Here is a 19,566-nt window from a genome sequence, read left to right on the forward strand (position 1 = left end):
TTTTCCCTCTCACTCATCGGCCCATCATGCCATTCAAAAAAATTACAGCCACCTTCATCCTAATAAACACAAACACAACAGATTGCTCTAAATTATAAACATTTACAGAAATTATTTACATTTCTAAAAACGTGATACATACCTTGTAATCCACACAGCCATAAAACCTCCTGCAAGGGTTATTCGGTGTCCAAGAGATGAACCTTGGTGCTGGTCGATTTCTAATACCTCCAATTATACAGTTGCAGTATTTTCTTCCTTCATAGGTGTATTCGGCTCTTCTTCTTCTAAGTTTACAAGATGAAGAAGATGAGGAAGCCATAATCTGACGAGGACTACCAAGAATTGGAAGAGAAAATGAGAGAGGAGAGAAATTAGGGTTCGGGTAATTGGGAAAGAGGGATTTTAGTTTTAGATGTTTGGTGGGTGGGTTATTTAATGAGTCCACGTGGAATTAATTATCTGAAAAAATAATTACGTGGAATTAACAGGTAAGCAAAAACTAACGGGACGGAGCGCTCAGCTAACGCTGTTTAACTGAAGGGCATGAATGGTCTACTTTAAAAACGGTAGGGGTTCATTTGGTCCCTGAAATAGTTAAAGGGTCTACTTGAGCTTTACCATAAACGTTAGGGGCATAAATGCCCCTTTTCCCAATACATTATTCAACAAAAGCTTTACGGCATCAAATTCTTATTTATTTCCCCAAAACTCTCCAATTGAAATTCTCTTGACTTTAATACCCCGTAAGTTGTTAAGATATTTTTAAAAATAATTGAATATAATTGAATATATATTAAATATCAATCGTAGAATTTTACACGTCTTTGTTTATATAATAATAAAAGTTAGAAGTCTACTTAGGTATGAAAATATATTAACAAAGCTTAATCACACCATCTTTTCACCTTTTAGCCCCTTTCAGTTTCACTCCAACGGTGTAATTTTGTCCAATTTATCTAAATTTGCACATTTTAGTTTCAATTCTATCCTCAAATATTAAATTGATCTCTTATTTATTCGAAAAAAAAGTTCAAATAAATCATTCATTTTTAACTTTTTAAGCGGAAAAGATTTCAAATAAGTACTTTACAAGGATTTTTATGAATTTTTCCAAGTGAAAAAGAGTCCAATTTAGTTTTGAGAGTGAAATTGGAGATCAAAGATGTGAATTTAGATGTATTGGGCAAAATTATAACGTCAGAATGCAACTGAAAAAGCACTGAAAATAGAGGATGTTTTTTATAATTAAACCTTAAAATAATTATATTAACTAGTTCGATATACGTATATGAGTTCTATAAAATTGAAATTTGCATATAAGAGTATTGTTCTGAGGAGATTTTTCTTCACTAAGCTATAAAAAAATTTGGATATTTTGGAGGGGCAAGTGCCATGGCATGCCCCTCCCTATCTTCGTCCTTGACTAGGACGTGCCACTTGTCCGAAATTAAGAAAGTTAGGATATGAAAGACGGGAATAATAATCAAGATAAGAAGTGTTATCGGAGTAAGTATATCGATTGGACCATAAAATAATAAATTTAAGCGAAAAATATTATTCATAGCGATTATTAGCGGAACTAAGGGGAAGATAAAGTAATTAAAATAAAATAAAGTATAAGTTTCGGGCTAAAACAATTCACGCCAAGGTTCGTGATATATTTTTAAGAAATTATTGGAAAATTTTTCATAATTTTTGGATATCGTTTAGATAAGCACGACGGTTAATTGAGAAGTTGAGTTAAAGTGCAAATTAGCCACTTTAAGGACTAAATTGGACTTTTAACCACAAACTTCCGAAGGAAGTTGTGTTTTAATCTATTTTCTTAAGATAAGAAAAATAATATCGATAAAATGATTACCGGTAATCATTCAAATGAAATATTGGACGAAAAAGTGCAAGTTAGCTCAAAATGGAAATTTGAGCATTTTTGCCAAAAATTGCCAAACTAAATTATTGGAGAGTGAAATTATAAGATATGAGATTAATATTATTTATTTGAAAATAAATAATATGGAGTTAGTAAGACCTAAAAGATCTAGTGTTCGACAGACTAAATTGGACGAAAGAAAAGTTATGGATTTAAAAGTAAGAAGGTGGCAACTTCAAGGATTAAAATGGACTTAATCCAAAACTTACTAAAGAAGATGTTGAATTCCTGATTTCTCATATCTCATATTCCTTCATTATTCATTTTCATTAGAGAAAGGGAGAGAAAGCTTGAGAAATGAGAGAAAAGAGGAGAATGGACGTTTTTGGTAAAATCGAGTTACAGAGCTCGTTTCTCGACCAAATTCGATGATTTTGGTGGCTATGGATTCGGGACTCAATCCTATACTCATGGTAAGCATCAATTCAAAATTTTGTTGACTGAATTTTGGACGAAATTGATGAATATAGGGCTGTTTTGTCCCAGTAAATTTGATGAACTCGTGATTGATGAATTAAGTGTTTTGATGAATGAATTGTGAATAAGTAAGGCTAAGATATTGAGGAAAGGTCATGGATGAAATTTTCGAACTTGAATGATTAAAAATGAATTTAGAAATGGTTAGCAATTTTGAGATATTAAAGTGAATTAATGGTGTGTATATATTTGGTGATTCTTGATGATTTTGAATTATTGATTAGGTGTTATAATGGCTGATTATGGTGTCTGGGTTATGATAAGATAAAATAAAAATGATAGATAGAGTTTATGGTAGTAGGGTTGTTTGAAATGAGTTGACGATTGATGTGTTTCCGAAGTAAAATAGCAAATCGTGTGCGATGATTTGTGTGTGCGTTTTGCTTCCTAGGTTCGGAAGGCCTTCGACCAGCCACACCCTAACCCTAGTAGGCAGAGGTATGAAGGTCATAGGGGCTGTGTGGTAAGTCCTTACGCGACGAGAGCGGAAGCATTCATCATTAGTTTAAACTCGACGAGCAACGGGTCGAGGTAAGCTTAAGGAATATAGTTCGACGTCTCGAGTTAAGTATTGATTGAAGTTTGAAATGGTTAATGTTCAAGGCATTTGGCCCCTAGGCTAAGATAATGGTGTATGATTAATTTCTATGGTGTTAGGTTCCGATAAGTTATAAGTTACGAGATAAGTTTACACAAACTAGTAGGACGTTTTGCAGAAAACTGTTCTGCAAAACAGTCTTGTTGTGAAGGCCGTATCTTAAGCTATATAACTCCAAATTATGTTCCATTTGTTGGTACGGAAACTTAAGGATGTTATCTAAATATGTCTAAGTATAAGTTTCTGCAAATTCGGAACTTAAGATGTTCATTTTGGACTGAATATTTTATTATGCAGTCTGCCCTGCACTCATAATCAGCTTTATGGAAATAACTTCAGGACTAATTTCCGAGACCTTCGGGTGCTAATCTCAGTCCGAGACTTAAACAAATGTTTTAGGAGACATTTTAAACTTTAAGAATGTTAAGTTTTTTTAGAGGTCGGACTGTTTTAAATGAGCGATTTTGATAGCTGAATTTGGCTAGAAATTATGTTTTGGATATTTAGCATATAGTTAGAATGTTAATAATTTAGGTTATTATCGAATTTTTGTGGACTCGCCGATGCGAATACTAACGGAACACGGAACGTGACAAACGATATTACTTTATTAGTTCTAGAAGATTTTGGATAGCAAGTGGTGAGTTTACAGTCTACTTTTGTGTGTTATTAATAAAAGTTATTCATTTTGTTTATTATTATTATAAATGCATAGCATGAAATGTTATTATTATAATGATTATTATTTTATTAAATGTTTATTCTTTATGAAATAAAACTAGTATAGTGATCCGAGGAAACGAGCTATCTATTGGGCGTCAATAGGCTGTGTGATCACCAGTGTTCGAGTCAGTCATAGAATTAGTGTCGATAGATGTTAATGTTTAAAAATGTTTGATATGAGCTCGTTACATGATGATCATGTTTGTGATTATGAAATGGAAGGAGGATTATGTTTTGTAGATACTAGATAACTCGGTGGATCTGGGATCTCGGGACCTGTATCTAGTGAGTAACTCGGTTGAACTATCTCGGGACTCAGACCTTGGGATTAAATAGTGGCATGAGTAACTCGGTTGAACTATCTCGGGACTATGCCACGTGGTAGCAGTAACTCGGTCGAACTATCTCAGAATCGTACCACTCGGATTAAAATGATTTGATATAATAATAAAGGATACAATATGAGTAAGATATAGATAGAAAATAGTATGAATTTAAGATTAAGTTTTCAATCGGATCTAATACTTGATATATACTACGTTCATCTATATATATTTTCTTTTAGATTGATATGCATATTTTATATAGGATTTTTTCAAGTATTTGATACAGTATTATTGCATATTTTGAGGATATTATGCTTGGAAAGGTGTTTATTTTATAGGTTTATGCGTATGGAGTGAAGCGAATCAATTTGGAGCAAATTGGAGAAAAGCTGGAAAAAGTGCCTAGTTCCTCAAAGTGCCTCCAGACACTATTGAGGAACTGGCCCGGATTACAATCTGCGAATTCTTTGTGGCCAATTCCTCAAAAGTGCCTCCAGACACTATTGAGGAACTGGCCCGGATGTACCTGCGAACTTAAAACGTGAAAATCCTTTTTCAACGCGGATTTGGATCCGATTTCAACTACAACTCTTGCAACACATCAAGGACTCCTCCATATATAAAGACATCTGAAGATCATGTATTCTATCTAGTTTTTCATTATTTTCTTTTCTACAAACAATTTGTCTTAGGTTAATTTCATTTTAGTCCTTAGTTTTATTTCAAGACTTAAATCTTCGAAGTTTTGATTCGAAGACTTGTGTTCCGAATTATTCCAGGTTTTTATTCAAGTATTTTTATTTTCAATCTATTGTTTTAATTATGTTCATTATTATTAATTGCTTAGTTAATTCAATTATGTCTAGCTAAATTTCTTGACTTGGAATATTGTGAGTAGTATGGATGCTAGATTTAAATTCTGAAAACTAAATTCTATATCTTTCTTTGTTAATGCAATCCTTCATTATTGAGAGTAATGCTTGTGATTAATTGGCCAATAATTGCATGAACTTAGATTAAATTGTGAGGAGGGGACTTAAGCAATTTAATTGGAAAAGGGTAACCAAGGCATAATTACAAAACATGAGTCCGACCACCATATTTGCGTTATGTGGTCTATGTGGATAACTAATCGATAATGCGTTGTTTATAAATTGCCGTTTATCTTCTATCGTTCTGTAAGCCGTGACAGTAAGGGTGATTCGGGATAACGGGTTATAACCAATAGGCTAGCAATAATATAGGAATATTGAGCTAGTATCTTCGATCTATCCTCCATTGCATGTAACAATTAAAATTGATTGATATAAGTTAGATTTGTAAGGCATCGATAATCCATACGAAAGCAATATTCTGAGTTATTTGTCGTTATTGTTTAATCTTAGGTTATTATTTTCTGTTTTATTAGTTTTAATTAAAATCTCACAAACCTTATCTTTGTTAGTTCAAATAATTCTTAATTAACTATTTTGGTACTAAATTCAATTCCTCGTGGGTTCGACTTTTACTTATCATTATATTACTTGATTTATCGACATCGTACACTTGCGATTTTGTGTATCAAGTTTTTGGCGCCGTTGCCGGGGAATTGTTATTTATATCAATACAACTTAATTAATTATTGCTTTGAACACTTTTTATTTTCTGGTTTTTATTTATTTATGTTGTTTATAAGTTTTCATCATGAATTTTGGTGAATCAACTTATCCATATGAGAGCTTTAATGCACAATACTCTAATATGATGGATTATAATATGCAATATTATCAATTTCAAGTTTGTGAATGGTGTCAAGGAAATCATGATTGGGCATATTGTCCATATTATTCACCAACACTACCTTCACCCGATTATTCTTATTGTGTTAATGATTCCTTTAACCCGTTTTCTAGTTTTGGTGATACTAAAATTCAGGCTGTGGTTGATGATCAAAAGGATAAATCAATATATGGGCAAGCTTTAGAGTGGGCTCGTAACAACAACCTTGAACATCTTAGTCATCCATGCTTAGAAGAAGACGATTCGGCTACTTGGAATTCAAGAATCAATGAGCACATAACTTTAATCAAAAAACATGTGTTTGCACAACTTTCAAAAGATGATGATTGCTTATCGATCGAGGATGAGATCGAGTCTAACCCATCATCTCTTTCTTGTGATTATAACTCATGTTTTGTAGGTGAAATTGAAATTGAAGGGAAAACACAACCACTCCATAGTAAAAATATTGAACAATTTGAAGAATATATGGAGGAATCGTGTTATTTGGAAGTTTACCCTATATCTTCAAGTGAGAGTAGGAAAGATTTAGAGGATGAACAACCAACTATAAATGTTGCATATGAGGATGATTCATCTTATAAAGATAATGTGAAAGAGAGCATATTGTCTGAGAACCCACAAGAAGAACCTTATATTCTTAAATTTATTATTGATCCAAAGATGATTCAAGTGGAATATGCTCTCTACTACCAAGTTAAAAGGGGGCCGACAAGAGAAAAGAGGGAAAAGATGTTGCCAAGAACACTCCCTCACGTTCGAATGTATTCTTAATGAATATTTGCGAAGAGTCTAGCTATGGACTCTAACTAAAGCGCTACTTGGGAGGCACCCCAAGACATATCCTTTTTATTTAGTATTTTTTTCTATTTTTTTTATTTTACATATTCCCTTCACATTATTATCATGGAGTTTTTGATGTCTATTTTATAGGTCACTAAAGTTGGAATGCAATGATGACTATTGTAACAATGAAGATCAAAGTCATCAAATTTAGAAGTTACATCAACTAGGGTGCACACTAGGTAAGTAATCTTGTTTTCTCTTATTTGATTTCTTATATTTATACATTGAGGACAATGTGATATTTAAGTGTGGGGGTATTATTTATTGTACATTAGGATTTTTTTTCTTTTTTTTTTCTTTTTTAGTAGAATATTGAATTTTGAGAAAACTTTAATTTTTGAACTTAGTTTTTGATTGTCCAAAAGTAGGATAGTTCATTAAATTGATCAAATGAAACTTGAGAAGCATGTTTAGATATCCCCGTGTCAAGTTGAAATTATGATATCCTTAAGTTTGTTGAAAGTATTTGATTGAAATCATGAGCTTGGTTTTGTTTTAATGATTTTTATTAACTTTTGAGCATAACATTTAAGCACAAAATTCTCTATTACTTGTGATTTAAAGATAGTCAAAATTTCAACTCTTATCAAAGTTAATTTTGCTTAGGTTTTAATTAAGTTTCTTGAGAATTTTTGAAGTACTAACCACATGATGCTTTTTACAAACTACACTTAAAAATGTGAGATTTTTGAGCCTAAAGTATCAATATTTTTTCTTGAGTGTGCTACTTGGTATTTATTTGCTAGAACTTGCAATTCTAAATCAATTTGAGGCCATATGAAATAGGTGATGACATGAGTGTGATTTGGGCATTTAGAAAATTCTTTCTTTTCCCACTTAAAAAGACTACCAATTTCTCATTAGGATTAACCAAATTTGAGCCTAGCCTTTTCTTGTTATTATACACATGTTTACACCTTTTATCCTTCTTTTATTTCCGTCTTTTGATAACCCAATGAGTTAAAATTTTGAGCAAAAGAATTGAAAGAAAAAGACATATGTTTCACTAAGTATAGTTGACAAGAAATTTAAAGATGAGCGAAAAGAGAAAAGAACCAAAGAGAAATTGAAAAAAAAAAAAAGAAGCTTCTAAAAAGAAAAAAAACAAATATAGAGCAAAGAAAAAGAAAAAAAAATTGTTTGAAAAAAATTAGCAATTGAATTCTTGTTTTGAGCTTCATGAGAAAAATTAGTGATTGTTATTGTCTTGAGATTGATAAAGAAATATTGTTTGAATTTTTAACTCATTTAACCTCATTTAAGCCTTAAATCCTACCTTGAACCTTAGCCCCATTACAACCAAAATTAAAGACCCATTGTTTCATGTTGTCATTTATTTTCAAGTGGTAGAATTTTGTTTGAATTACAAGCCTATGGTTCAATTTATATCATGATAGCAAGGAGTGAATTCATACCCCAAATACATGAGCGTATTGAGAGAAATCTTGTGAGGAAAAAGGTTTGTTTTAAAGTTTGAGTGTGGTTGGAAATTTAAAGTTCTTATGATGCTTTTTAACTCTTAGGTACTAATTGGTAATGATAGAGTTGAGTTTTGTGTTTGATATTAAGTTATGCGAAATATTGATTTTTGTGAATAAATGTTTAGCTTGAGTTAATACACTTCATCAATCAAAGTCAAGGTCATTCGATTTCATGATATATTTCAACTTGTTATTAATCGCTTAATGTCAATCTTGTTCGGGGAAGTTTATTATGCTAGGATTTTGAAGTTTGATTTAATTAAGGTGCTAATTTACTTGAGGACAAGTAAAGAACTAAGTGTGGGGGAGTTTGATACGCATATTTTATATAGGATTTTTCCAAGTATTTGATATAGTATTATTGCATATTTTGAGGATATTATGCTTGGAAAGGTGTTTATTTTATAGGTTTATGCGTATGGAGTGAAGCGGATCAATTTGGAGCAAATTGGAGAAAAGCTGGAAAAAGTGCCTAGTTCCTCAAAAGTGCCTCCAGACACTATTGAGGAACTGGCCCGGATTACAATCTGCGAATCCTTTGTGGCCAATTCCTTAAAAGTGCCTCCAGACACTATTGAGGAACTGGCCCGGATGTACCTGCGAACTTAAAACGTGAAAATCCTTTTTCAACGCGGATTTGGATCCGATTTCAACTACAACTCTTGTAACACATCAAGGACTCCTCCACTATATAAAGACATCTCAAGATCATGTATTCTATCTAGTTTTTCATTATTTTCTTTTCTACAAACAATTTGTCTTAGGTTAATTTCGTTTTAGTCCTTAGTTTTATTTCAAGACTTAAATCTTCGAAGTTTTGATTCGAAGACTTGTATTCCGAATTATTCCAGGTTTTTATTCAAGTATTTTTATTTTCAATCTATTGTTTTAATTATGTTCATTATTATTAATTGCTTAGTTAATTCAATTATGTCTAGCTAAATTTCTTGACTTGGAATATTGTGAGTAGTATGGATGCTAGATTTAAATTCTGAAAACTAAATTCTATATCTTTCTTTGTTAATGCAATCCTTCATTATTGAGAGTAATGCTTGTGATTAATTGGCCAATAATTGCATGAACTTAGATTAAATTATGAGGAGGGGACTTAAGCAATTTAATTGGAAAAGGGTAACCAAGACATAATTACAAAACATGAGTCAGACCACCATGTTTGCGTTATGTGGTCTATGTGGATAACTAATCGATAATGCGTTGTTTATAAATTGCCGCTTATCTTCTATCGTTCTGTAAGCCGTGACAGTAAGGGTGATTCGGGATAACGGGTTATAACCAATAGGTTAGCAATAATATAGGAATATTGAGCTAGTATCTTCGATCTATCCTCCATTGCATGTAACAATTAAAATTGATTGATATAAGTTAGATTTGTAAGGCATCGATAATCCATACGAAAGCAATATTCTGAGTTATTTGTCGTTATTGTTTAATCTTAGGTTATTATTTTCTGTTTTATTAGTTTTAATTAAAATCACACAAACCTTATCTTTGTTAGTTCAAATAATTCTTAATTAACTATTTTGGTACTAAATTCAATTCCTCGTGGGTTCGACTTTTACTTATCATCATATTACTTGATTTATCGACATCGTACACTTTCGATTTTATGTATCATAGATGCGATGCTATTTTACATAACACCATTAGTACACGTAAACTCACTCAGTACTTAAAAAAATCCGCAATTATTATTTTTAGCACTTAATTTTCCGCACATTATTTTCACTTTTATCAAACACCACCTTAGTAGTTAATTAGGATTAGTAAAAAAATTTAATAATTTAATAGTGAAATTCCATAAGTTATGTAGAGGGTATTTTTATCCATAAATGGAAGTGTTCCCTCTAATACACATTTATATATGTTACAGATAGATTGAAGGCTAAACTCATCTAAAGACTCTTATACTATATAATTTTTCTTCAGAAAGTCCTTATACTATTTTTTGTTCTTTCGGTCTCTCTACTTACTTAATTTCCGTTTTTCAGGTCCTTTTTTAATTTTTTAGTCCCTTCACTTAAATTTTTTTTGTTCCTCCATCCCTCAAAGGGATATGAAAATCGTAATTTGCCAAATATAGAGATCCGAACGTGAACAATTTTGGAATAAGGGCCTCTCGGACAAAATTAATAAAGTATAGAAGGGTTTTCGTATGAATTTTCCCTAGACTGAACTCAATAGAACATTACTTAATGATCAACTAAACCCCTTTTGCCCCAAAACCGCCCCAAAGACCCACTCCAATCACCCTTTTTCTCAAAAATGACCAAAATACCTTTACAGTCAATAACAAAACCAAATCAACTAAATCTGATCGAAACTTAAAGTCATTCATCTAATCAATTCAAACATAATCCATCCATTCAACCAAATCTAACATAAATCACCAATCCATCCAACGAAATTAAACTTCTCAACCGGAAAATGCCATCCACCGCCTTCCTCCATCCATCGCCGAAAAAAATCCGTTGAAAATTAAATAAATAATTAATTTTTTTTACAACTAAATAATTAAATAAATTATTGTTTATATAAATTTTGGTTGTAGGATTTTTTTTAATAATTATTTATTAGTATCGTATTCTCATATTATAATAATTTTTTTATAGGTTCAACATCTCAAGCATTCAGAGATACATAAGGATATTGAAAAATGGACGAATGGCAAAACTTCACAAGTGAACATTCCTGGTTCAACTGCTATATTTCAGTAGTTGATGTTTATTATCATTTTAAATTATAGATAGAAATAGCTTCTAATAATTTATTATCTTTATATATTACGTTATATCTCTAATATATCTCTGATATAATATGTAAAAAGTGAATCTATTTTATATTTTTATAATGGCTGAATACATAGTTTGACTCTTGAATTTATTTTTTTTACCCATCTAACTCGTAAATTTAATATCTCACCTATCAAATCTCTAAATTTGTTAGTAAATAATATGATTTGACCTATGAACTTGATAAATACGTAAACATTAAACCCCTCCGTACACGATTTTTTCAAGAATGTTTCAAGTGTAAGGTGGATACAGAGGGATTCAATGTTTACATATTTATCAAATTCAGGGGTCAATCACATTATTTGACAAATTTAGAGTTTTAATAGGTTAGACATTAAGTTTAGAGATTAGATTGGTCAAAGATTATAAGTTCAAGGGTCAAACTGCATATTATTTATAATATTTTTAGATATTAAATGTAATTTTTTTTTCTTTTTTTGAATTTTATTGTAATTTTTATTTTCACGTACACAGCGGCAATTAAAAATTGTAAAAGCGTTATACCAATATCCACGTGGATATTTAGTCAAATTCTCAAAGAATCTAAACATTATCACGCATCTCGATAATAACAGTCTCCAATCTCACGAGAAAAGTACCTAAACAGTTTTTTTTCTTCAATTTTTATTTATAAAATCCCAATTTTCAGTAATATTGTCTCTCTAAATTCAATTCAAAACCCTAATCGAAAAATTGAAAAGAATTTATCCCCCTCTCATGGTTCTTCTCCAAAACCCTAATCCTCACTCATTACTATTATTTCTCTTACTATTTTTGAATGGAATCAGAGAAATTTTTGAGGTTTAATACTAATAATAATAATACTAAGCCTATCATGCCAACCAATGACCTGTCTCAGAAGCAACCGCCGTCTTTGCTCGACAGATTTAGGGTTTTGTTGAAGCAAAAAGAAGCGGAAGCTAGGGTTTCTGCTGATGACGATGATGACGTGGCTGGTGGTCCTAGCGACGGCGAAATCGTGCATCTATATGAGCTCGTGCTTGATGAATTGATATTTAATTCGAAACCTATCATTACCGATTTGACTATTATTGCCGGCGAGCTTAGGGAGCACGGTGCCGGCATTGCTGACTCTATTTGTGCCCGTATTGTTGAGGTCCGATGGGGGCAATTTAGACATTTTTGTAGTTTATTTTATGTTTTTTGGGTTTACAATTTGGTTTTTTGTAGATACAAATTTAAACAATTAGCAATTCAGATATAATACAATCATTTTGCTGCTTCTTATTTTTAGTGTTATTTTTTTTAATGTTTAGTTGTGCATATGTAGCTAAATGGCTATGTTTTACTTTGTTAACTTTACGACAGGTCCCGGTGGATCAAAAACTACCCTCACTTTATCTATTGGATAGCATTGTAAAGAACATTGGCCGTGATTATGTCAGACATTTCTCTTCCCGTTTACCCGAGGTGAGAGAATATAACCGCGCTTGCATAATTGCATTTCAAATTGTGTTGTATGAATGGACTTAATTGCAATGTTATCATCGCTTTTGCTAGGTTTTCTGTGAGGCTTATAGTCAAGTTCATCCTAGCCAGCATCCTTCGTTGCGCCACCTTTTTAGAACATGGTCCACTGTGTTCCCGCCGTCTGTGCTTGGCAAGATTGAGAATCAGTTGCAGTTTTCTTCGCAAGTTGGTAGTAATCAATCCTCTGGCTTGTCTTCATTGAAGGCATCTGACTCCCCAAGGACAACCAATGTTATTCATGTTAATCCTAAATATGTGCGTATGGAACCTTCACCTTCAGAAAATGTAAGTTTTTAATGATATATCTCTCTTGTATGTGAGTGTATTTGATTAAAATTTAGGATCTTCATATGAGACCTTTATACTGCAATTTACATGTTGCATGCTGTACTTGCTATTTTGTTCGACTATTACTAGCATTCGAATTAATGAAACCTTGCTTTACTAGAGGCTATGAGTATCTACATGCCATTTTTTTTAATATTTAATATTTTGACATATCTGAGTGCCTGTCAAATAAACGTTTAAATAGGCTCTCAGATAGGCTAAAATATCCTAAATAAATGTTTGAAAATCCATATATACGATTGTGTATCGAAAGTAACATTTTTATGAAGCCTTTTAGGATGGTAGGGAGTTTCCCCCAATTCATAAGTGTAGTTCTTATAGTTGTGGCCCTCTAAAGAAAACGTTATGCAGTTGACTCTGTTTCTATGAAATAAGCATGTTTGTACGTGAGTATGCATACAAGGAAGGCATAAAATGCATGTCCTGTTTTCTAAGGGAAGACATAAAATGTATGTCCTGTTCTCTGTCCTTTGCAGAATTCTCAGCATGTAAGAGGAGCTTCTACAATTTTAAAATCATTTAGTCAAAAACCTTCCATTGGATATGATGAGAATGACTCCGACCATGTGGAGGTTGCACCCTCGCAGCTTGGTGCCCAAAGATTAAATACAATGGGGAATTTTGGCCCTTCGTCCTTTGGAATTGGGACTCATAAGCTGCATCCTTCTTCGAGTTCCAGGCTTACAAAACGCTTGTCGCCGTCAAGAATTGGAGCTGAGCGGCCTTTGCCTTCTCAACATGATGACTTTACAACAGGAAATTCTGCTCGAACATTTGTTGATGGGGCTTCTCCATCTCATTCTGTTATTGATTATGGACCTCTTAGACCCATTGGTAGAGATGAAGAGACAACTGAATGGAGAAGAAAGCACTTTTCTGAAGAGAACTCTAATAGGTTTGAAGCTTCTACTGTATATAGTCTTTCTAATGGACATGAACATAAAGGTCCCCGAGCTTTAATAGATGCTTATGGAGAAGACAAAAGGAATAGAATTACAAGTAGTAAACCCTTGCAAATTGAACGTTTAGATGTAGATGGCAAATCCAATAAAGTAGGTCCAAGGTCATGGCAGAACACTGAAGAGGAGGAATTTGATTGGGAAGACATGAGCCCTACATTGATTGACCGCAGCAGGAGCAATGATTTATTACTATCTGTTCCACCTTTTAGAGGGGCTGGGGCCAGGCCTGGCTTTGGAAAAAGAACTGCTTCACAATTGGATTCTGCTATTAGGAGCAACTGGCCTAGTCAAGCTCAGGTGCCTTTGGCAGATGATTCCTCTAATGTTGCTGATGATTCAATTTCCATTATTGGTGTAAGTTTCCTCAACTGTTTGCGGTCTTTCTTTGCATAAGCATAACATTTAATTGATATATACCATGACATGGTTTTCATAGGTCTTAAGCTCTCAGCTATAATGGGTATGGGTAAAAGAAGTCCAAGAAGACTTTCGATTTGAGTAATAATAATACCTATCCTGCCTGATTAATTTGCTGCCAATACCATTTGGATTCATCTGTTGGATTGCTCTCTAGTGTCTATGATGGCAGAGAATGCGTTATTTGTATTTTCATTTCTTCTTGAGTGTTCTTTTTTTCTCAGTAAATTCCTTTTAGTGCCATCTCCACTTGGATTATTTATGGGGTTGTCTTTCTTCGTTATTGCTGTGCTTCATTTGTTTGTTAGAAAATAAATCATATCTATTTTTCTTTTTTGAAAATTTGCTTTTGAACATGTAATTTTGAATACAAAGGCCAACTTCAACCTTTTGTCTTACACAAACATGTGTTTGTTTACTGCAGCCTGGCCGTGGAGGGACAATGCCTGCATTCCAAACCGATAGAAATCAAATTATGGGTTCTCACTATCCTCGAGAGGTTTTGAAGTTGCCACATCACTTCCCTCAGTCGACAGATCTCATGAATGCCAAGGGAAGAGGTAGAGATTTTCAGATGCCCTTTTCTGGAAGTGGTATATCCTCTTTGGGAAGTGAGATTTTGGGTCCTCCTGTGGATAAACTTCCCGATAATGATGCCCATATTGGCAATCATCCAACTCTTCCATCAAGAATGGGTTCTACTGCTGCACCATCATTAACAGGAGTATGGCCGCTTCCCAATATGCATAAATCTCATCCACTTCCTCTGCACCCTATTTTCTCATCTCAGACGCAGAGTAGAAGTCAGCTTGATCCTAGAAATGCAAGTAATAACCAGCTAAGTCAGGGTTTACAAAAATCTTCTTTTTTGTCTGAGCAACAATTCAATGGTCTTGAAAGCAAAGAACACAGTTTCATAAAGCAGCCACTATTACCAGGCCAACACGCTGCCCTCAATCAGCTACACCAGGCACAACTTAATCATTTTCGGCCACAGTTTCTTCTATCAAATGAAGTACGAGAAAATTTTCCACCATCTTTGGCTCCAGTGCCACCTCATCCTATGGCGCGACCTTTTGATCATAGATATGTTCCCCAAGGGGCTGCGATAAGTATGGGTGCTTCAAATCTCGGGCCTCCGATGCAACTGCATTTACCTGCCAACATCACAAACACTATGCATTTACAGGTAGGGGTCCGGCCACCTCTACCCCCTGGCCGTCCTCCTACTTCTCATATGATACCCATCCCTCAAAGTGCGGGTGCAGGTGTATCTAACCAACCAGCAGGCGGTGCTTTTTCAGGGCTGATTAATTCACTTATGGCTCAAGGTTTGATATCAATGAATCAAGCACCTGTACAGGTATTAATTTGAATATCATATTTCTCCCCCTCTACTCCCCCAACTGTGAACAAATGCATATTAAGTTTGCATCTCAACCATGTGCACAATCTGTAGGATTCTGTGGGACTTGAATTTGATGCTGACCTTCTGAAGGTGCGACATGAGACTTCAATAAGTGCTTTATATGCTGATCTTCCTCGACAGTGCACAACATGTGGCCTTAGATTTAAGTGTCAAGAAGAACATAGTAGTCACATGGACTGGCATGTTACTAAAAACCGAATGTCAAAGAACCGTAAGCAGAAAGCTTCCCGCAAGTGGTTTGTTTGTGCAAGTATGTGGCTTAGTGGGGCAGAGGCACTGGGAATTGATGCAGTTCCTGGATTCTTACCTACTGAAGCTGTTCTCGAGAAAAAGGATGATGAAGAAATGGCTGTTCCTGCTGATGAAGAGCAGAATGCATGCGCATTGTGTGGAGAGCCTTTTGATGATTTCTACAGTGATGAAACTGAGGAATGGATGTATAAAGGAGCTGTTTACTTAAATGCAATCGATGGTTCAGCTGTGGGTATGGATAGGTCCCAGTTAGGCCCTATAGTACATGCTAAATGCAGGTCTGAGTCAAGTACGGTTCCACCAGACGATAGTAGATCTGATGAAGTGGTATGCATATATCCATTGAATTCCTTTATGCTTGTGTAGTTTAGGCATTCTGTTGTTGTTATTGTTATTTTCATCGTACTGTTTATTTTAGTTAGCCGTGTCAGTTTGAAATATTTGATATGAAAGCATCTGATGGTATTGGTCTATGAAGCAGCAGAATATGAATTTAGATACACACCACCATGCTGCTGACATGCATACCTTGTGGTTGCAGATTTTTTCTTGTCTATACATATTGAAATTGCTAATGACTACATATGTTACTTTAAAGCATGTTTTATAGGATCTGATTATTGGGTCTTTTATTTGGTTACTTTAAAGCATGTATTTGTTTGGTTGTGTAGCATTCAGTTCAATTAAGAATGTTTACATATCTCGATATGTGCTTCTTTTTATAAGCGTTCTCCCATGTTGGCCTATGCCAATTACTAATTTAATATTCTGGTTGAAGTATCTACATTTACTCTTGATTGCCTTTCGTTTGTGATATTTATGGATGAGTAGAGATGTATTTTGCCTATTTCTAATTTCTTTTATTGCCTGCAGGCCAACGACGAAGAAGCTAGTCACAGAAAACGAATGCGGAGTTGAGTAATTATGGTTTCTGAGTTTTCTCTAACTTAGTATGAGTTTTTAGTCATGTTAGTATGCTCTGCCTTATTTATAGTAGTGCTCAAGCTTCCAATACGTGGCTTGGTGCCCGAAACATGTACATTTATAGTTTGCTCCTGTACCATGCATATCCTCTTGCAGCAAAAGGTTACAAAATTCTCTCTTTTTCTCGTACTTTTGCAATCTTTTTATGTCAAAACATCTCGAAGGATTTCAGGAATTTTTTTGTTTTTAAAGAAAGGGGAGTATATTTTAGTTAAAAGATCTTAGGTTCTTCAATTTGGTTAAAGAGAAAAAAAGAGAGTGAGATGGTGAATGCTAGCTTTATATTTGTGAAGACATTTGATGTAATTTTACTCCATAAAGGAGTTTCTGTTATGTGTATTGCTCCTTGTTTTGACATTCTGCAGGGAAGTTTAAGAGTTTCTATGAGCAGCAGATCCCGTTTGAGGATTTACAGACCGATTTTTATCTAGGCCGATGGATCCGCAAAGCAGCATCGAGAACATTTTCCCCTTTTAATCAATTTTTTAGATTCTTGTTTTGGTGATGTAAACCCAGTATGTTCTTTAAGTTCCTATATTTGCCGTCAATAAACATTACAAAGAATGTCTTTTATTTAATTCTAAGCTGCATTTCATGATTGAGAATTTTTAATGTAGAGTTATTTATTTCCATGATTGAGTGAATTTTCTTTTGACCTCATATGGTATTTAAGTGCACTGGCTGGAAGACATAGCTTTTCTTTTTTTCATTCTAGATAAAAAAATATTGGGGAAAATTCCATTTAGCCAGAAACTCATTGGATACAACCAATGAATTTGCATTAATTATTAAAAGATGATGTCAATTTTGCATGCTGAAATTTGTTAATTGTTTCTTCGAGCCTTTTATCTTCTCAACGTCCTATAGCTTTAAAAAATGATGGGCAAAATAGTATTATTTAAACCATCATCAAATTAGATTTAAATTTCACTTTAAACTTAATATTTATAATATTTCTATTTGGACCCTAATGTTACAAATAAAATCAAATTAGACCTTTTTTTAATAAGTTTTATTTTACTGTTACTCGTGATTATGTGGACAATGTATCATTTACATAATACTTTATTCAATTTAGACATGAATAATTATTTAAAATCTAATATTACAATAAAAATACAAACCAGACTTAATAAACGATATTCTTTTAAAAAATTAACAAATAATTATTAACTATTAACCGTTATTTTGTTTTTAAGATGAGATACAAATTTTACTAGACGTTATTTATGATATTTTAGTATTTATTAAAATTAGTCATATTCAATATTGATAAAGCAATTTGTTATATAAAATTATATAGGTTAATCCATCTTTAAAATCTAAATATTTATGTCTTTTATTAAATATTGTGGTATTTTTATTTACAATTATATCCAAATTTAAAGGTCTATTGCAATTGTATTTAAAATTTTGCATCTTACTTTTTAAATTCAAACTTTTGCATCCTTTATCAATTTCGACCAAATCATAAATATTTAATTAAAAATCATTTGAAATTTTTTTAAGGATTTTTTTATCTAATTTTATCCATAAAATAATAATATTTTATTACCCAATCCACTTATCAATTAGATAATTTAATACTCTTTGTTAGTTGATAAAACAATTCTCAAAATTTTAAGATGTCACATATGTGATTTATTAATTACCTATTTAATTTCAAAACCGTACATTTATAACTTTTTTCACGAGCAGCGAGTAATGTGATAAGGATTTGTACTGTCAAATATATCTATAAATATTTTTGATATGCACGTATATATAGTTTGTATTTTATTCTTAAATTGAAATTTTAGATTAGTTTATGCGCCCTTCAAAATTTAATATTTAATTTTGACAAGATTTATTATTGTTATGAAATGTTTCACAATTCTTTTTAGTTTTTCATAATTATTTATAATTTATAAATTAATAAAATAAGGTTACACATTTTGTATAAAATAAAATAAAATAAGTTTTCGGGCCAAACAGCACGAATAATAATTAATTTGATTTTCAGGTCTAAACCCTAGTCCTATTAGTAATTGGAAAAAGGTCGGTGGACTGGGGTATAACTATAAAAAGGAGTCATTCCTTTTTCGAAATTCTGCCCAGTGTAACACCTTCTTTCTGGTAGAAACCTCTCTAGCTTTAGCCCTAACCACCGTCACTAGCGATCCTCCCCATCCCAGTAACTTACTCCAACAAGAAAAATGTACAACTCTCATCCCATCTCCATGCAACCTCTTTCTTTGCCACCATCACTACCAATGAAACGCGGTCGAACCCTGTTCGAATGCACAAACCCTAACCCTAACCCTAACCCTAATCCTGTTTTCTCGACCAAAGTTCAAAAGAACGCTTTCTCCTACTTTTCACACCAACAACATAAACCTTGCGCCTCAAGTCAACCTATTTCGTTTAATTACTCCGAACACCATGTCAATGTTGATACATATCAACCAATTAAAGATCAATTTCAATATTTTCCACCGCCTATGAATCAAGGCTTCTCTAGACAACAAGATCAAATAGTGCGCGATTTTTTACCCGTCAAGAACGTTTCATCCTGTATTGTTGGTGCACAGCAATCTTCTTTTCCGATACAGATTGCAGCCAATGTTTCGAGTTCTTATCGAACAGTTGTGACACAAATAGAGCCTACTGCTCTTGGTTTGCTTTCTTCTCTAGTAAATTCAGGGTTGATCACACTGCCAAAAGAAAG

At 33.1% G+C, this 19,566-nt stretch overlaps 1 protein-coding gene across 1 annotated transcript; it reads left to right on the forward strand.

Annotated features, from left to right (window-relative positions):
* The first annotated feature begins 11,536 nt into the window (after positions 1–11,536).
* On the forward strand, positions 11,537–17,489 carry LOC126653596 (polyadenylation and cleavage factor homolog 4). The gene is made up of 7 exons (XM_050347523.1): positions 11,537–12,093; positions 12,306–12,407; positions 12,498–12,752; positions 13,292–14,131; positions 14,619–15,557; positions 15,654–16,202; positions 16,749–17,489. The coding sequence occupies exons 1-7, from the start codon at positions 11,755–11,757 to the stop codon at positions 16,791–16,793; spliced, it is 3,069 nt and encodes a 1,022-aa protein (XP_050203480.1). The 5' UTR covers positions 11,537–11,754; the 3' UTR covers positions 16,794–17,489.
* The last annotated feature ends 2,077 nt before the right edge of the window (positions 17,490–19,566 follow it).

This window comes from Mercurialis annua, linkage group LG1-X, assembly GCF_937616625.2.
Source record: "Mercurialis annua linkage group LG1-X, ddMerAnnu1.2, whole genome shotgun sequence".
In the NCBI taxonomy this organism is placed as follows: domain Eukaryota; kingdom Viridiplantae; phylum Streptophyta; class Magnoliopsida; order Malpighiales; family Euphorbiaceae; genus Mercurialis; species Mercurialis annua.

What these genes read in the sequence shown, in the direction of transcription:
- LOC126653596 (XM_050347523.1), top strand. Translation starts at nt 11,755, where the DNA reads ATGGAATCAGAGAAATTTTTGAGGTTTAATACTAATAATAATAATACT. An exon ending in TTTGTGCCCGTATTGTTGAG is followed by an intron (nt 12,094 to 12,305) that starts GTCCGATGGGGG and finishes ACTTTACGACAG; the next exon opens with GTCCCGGTGGATCAAAAACT. An exon ending in TGAATCAAGCACCTGTACAG is followed by an intron (nt 15,558 to 15,653) that starts GTATTAATTTGA and finishes CACAATCTGTAG; the next exon opens with GATTCTGTGGGACTTGAATT.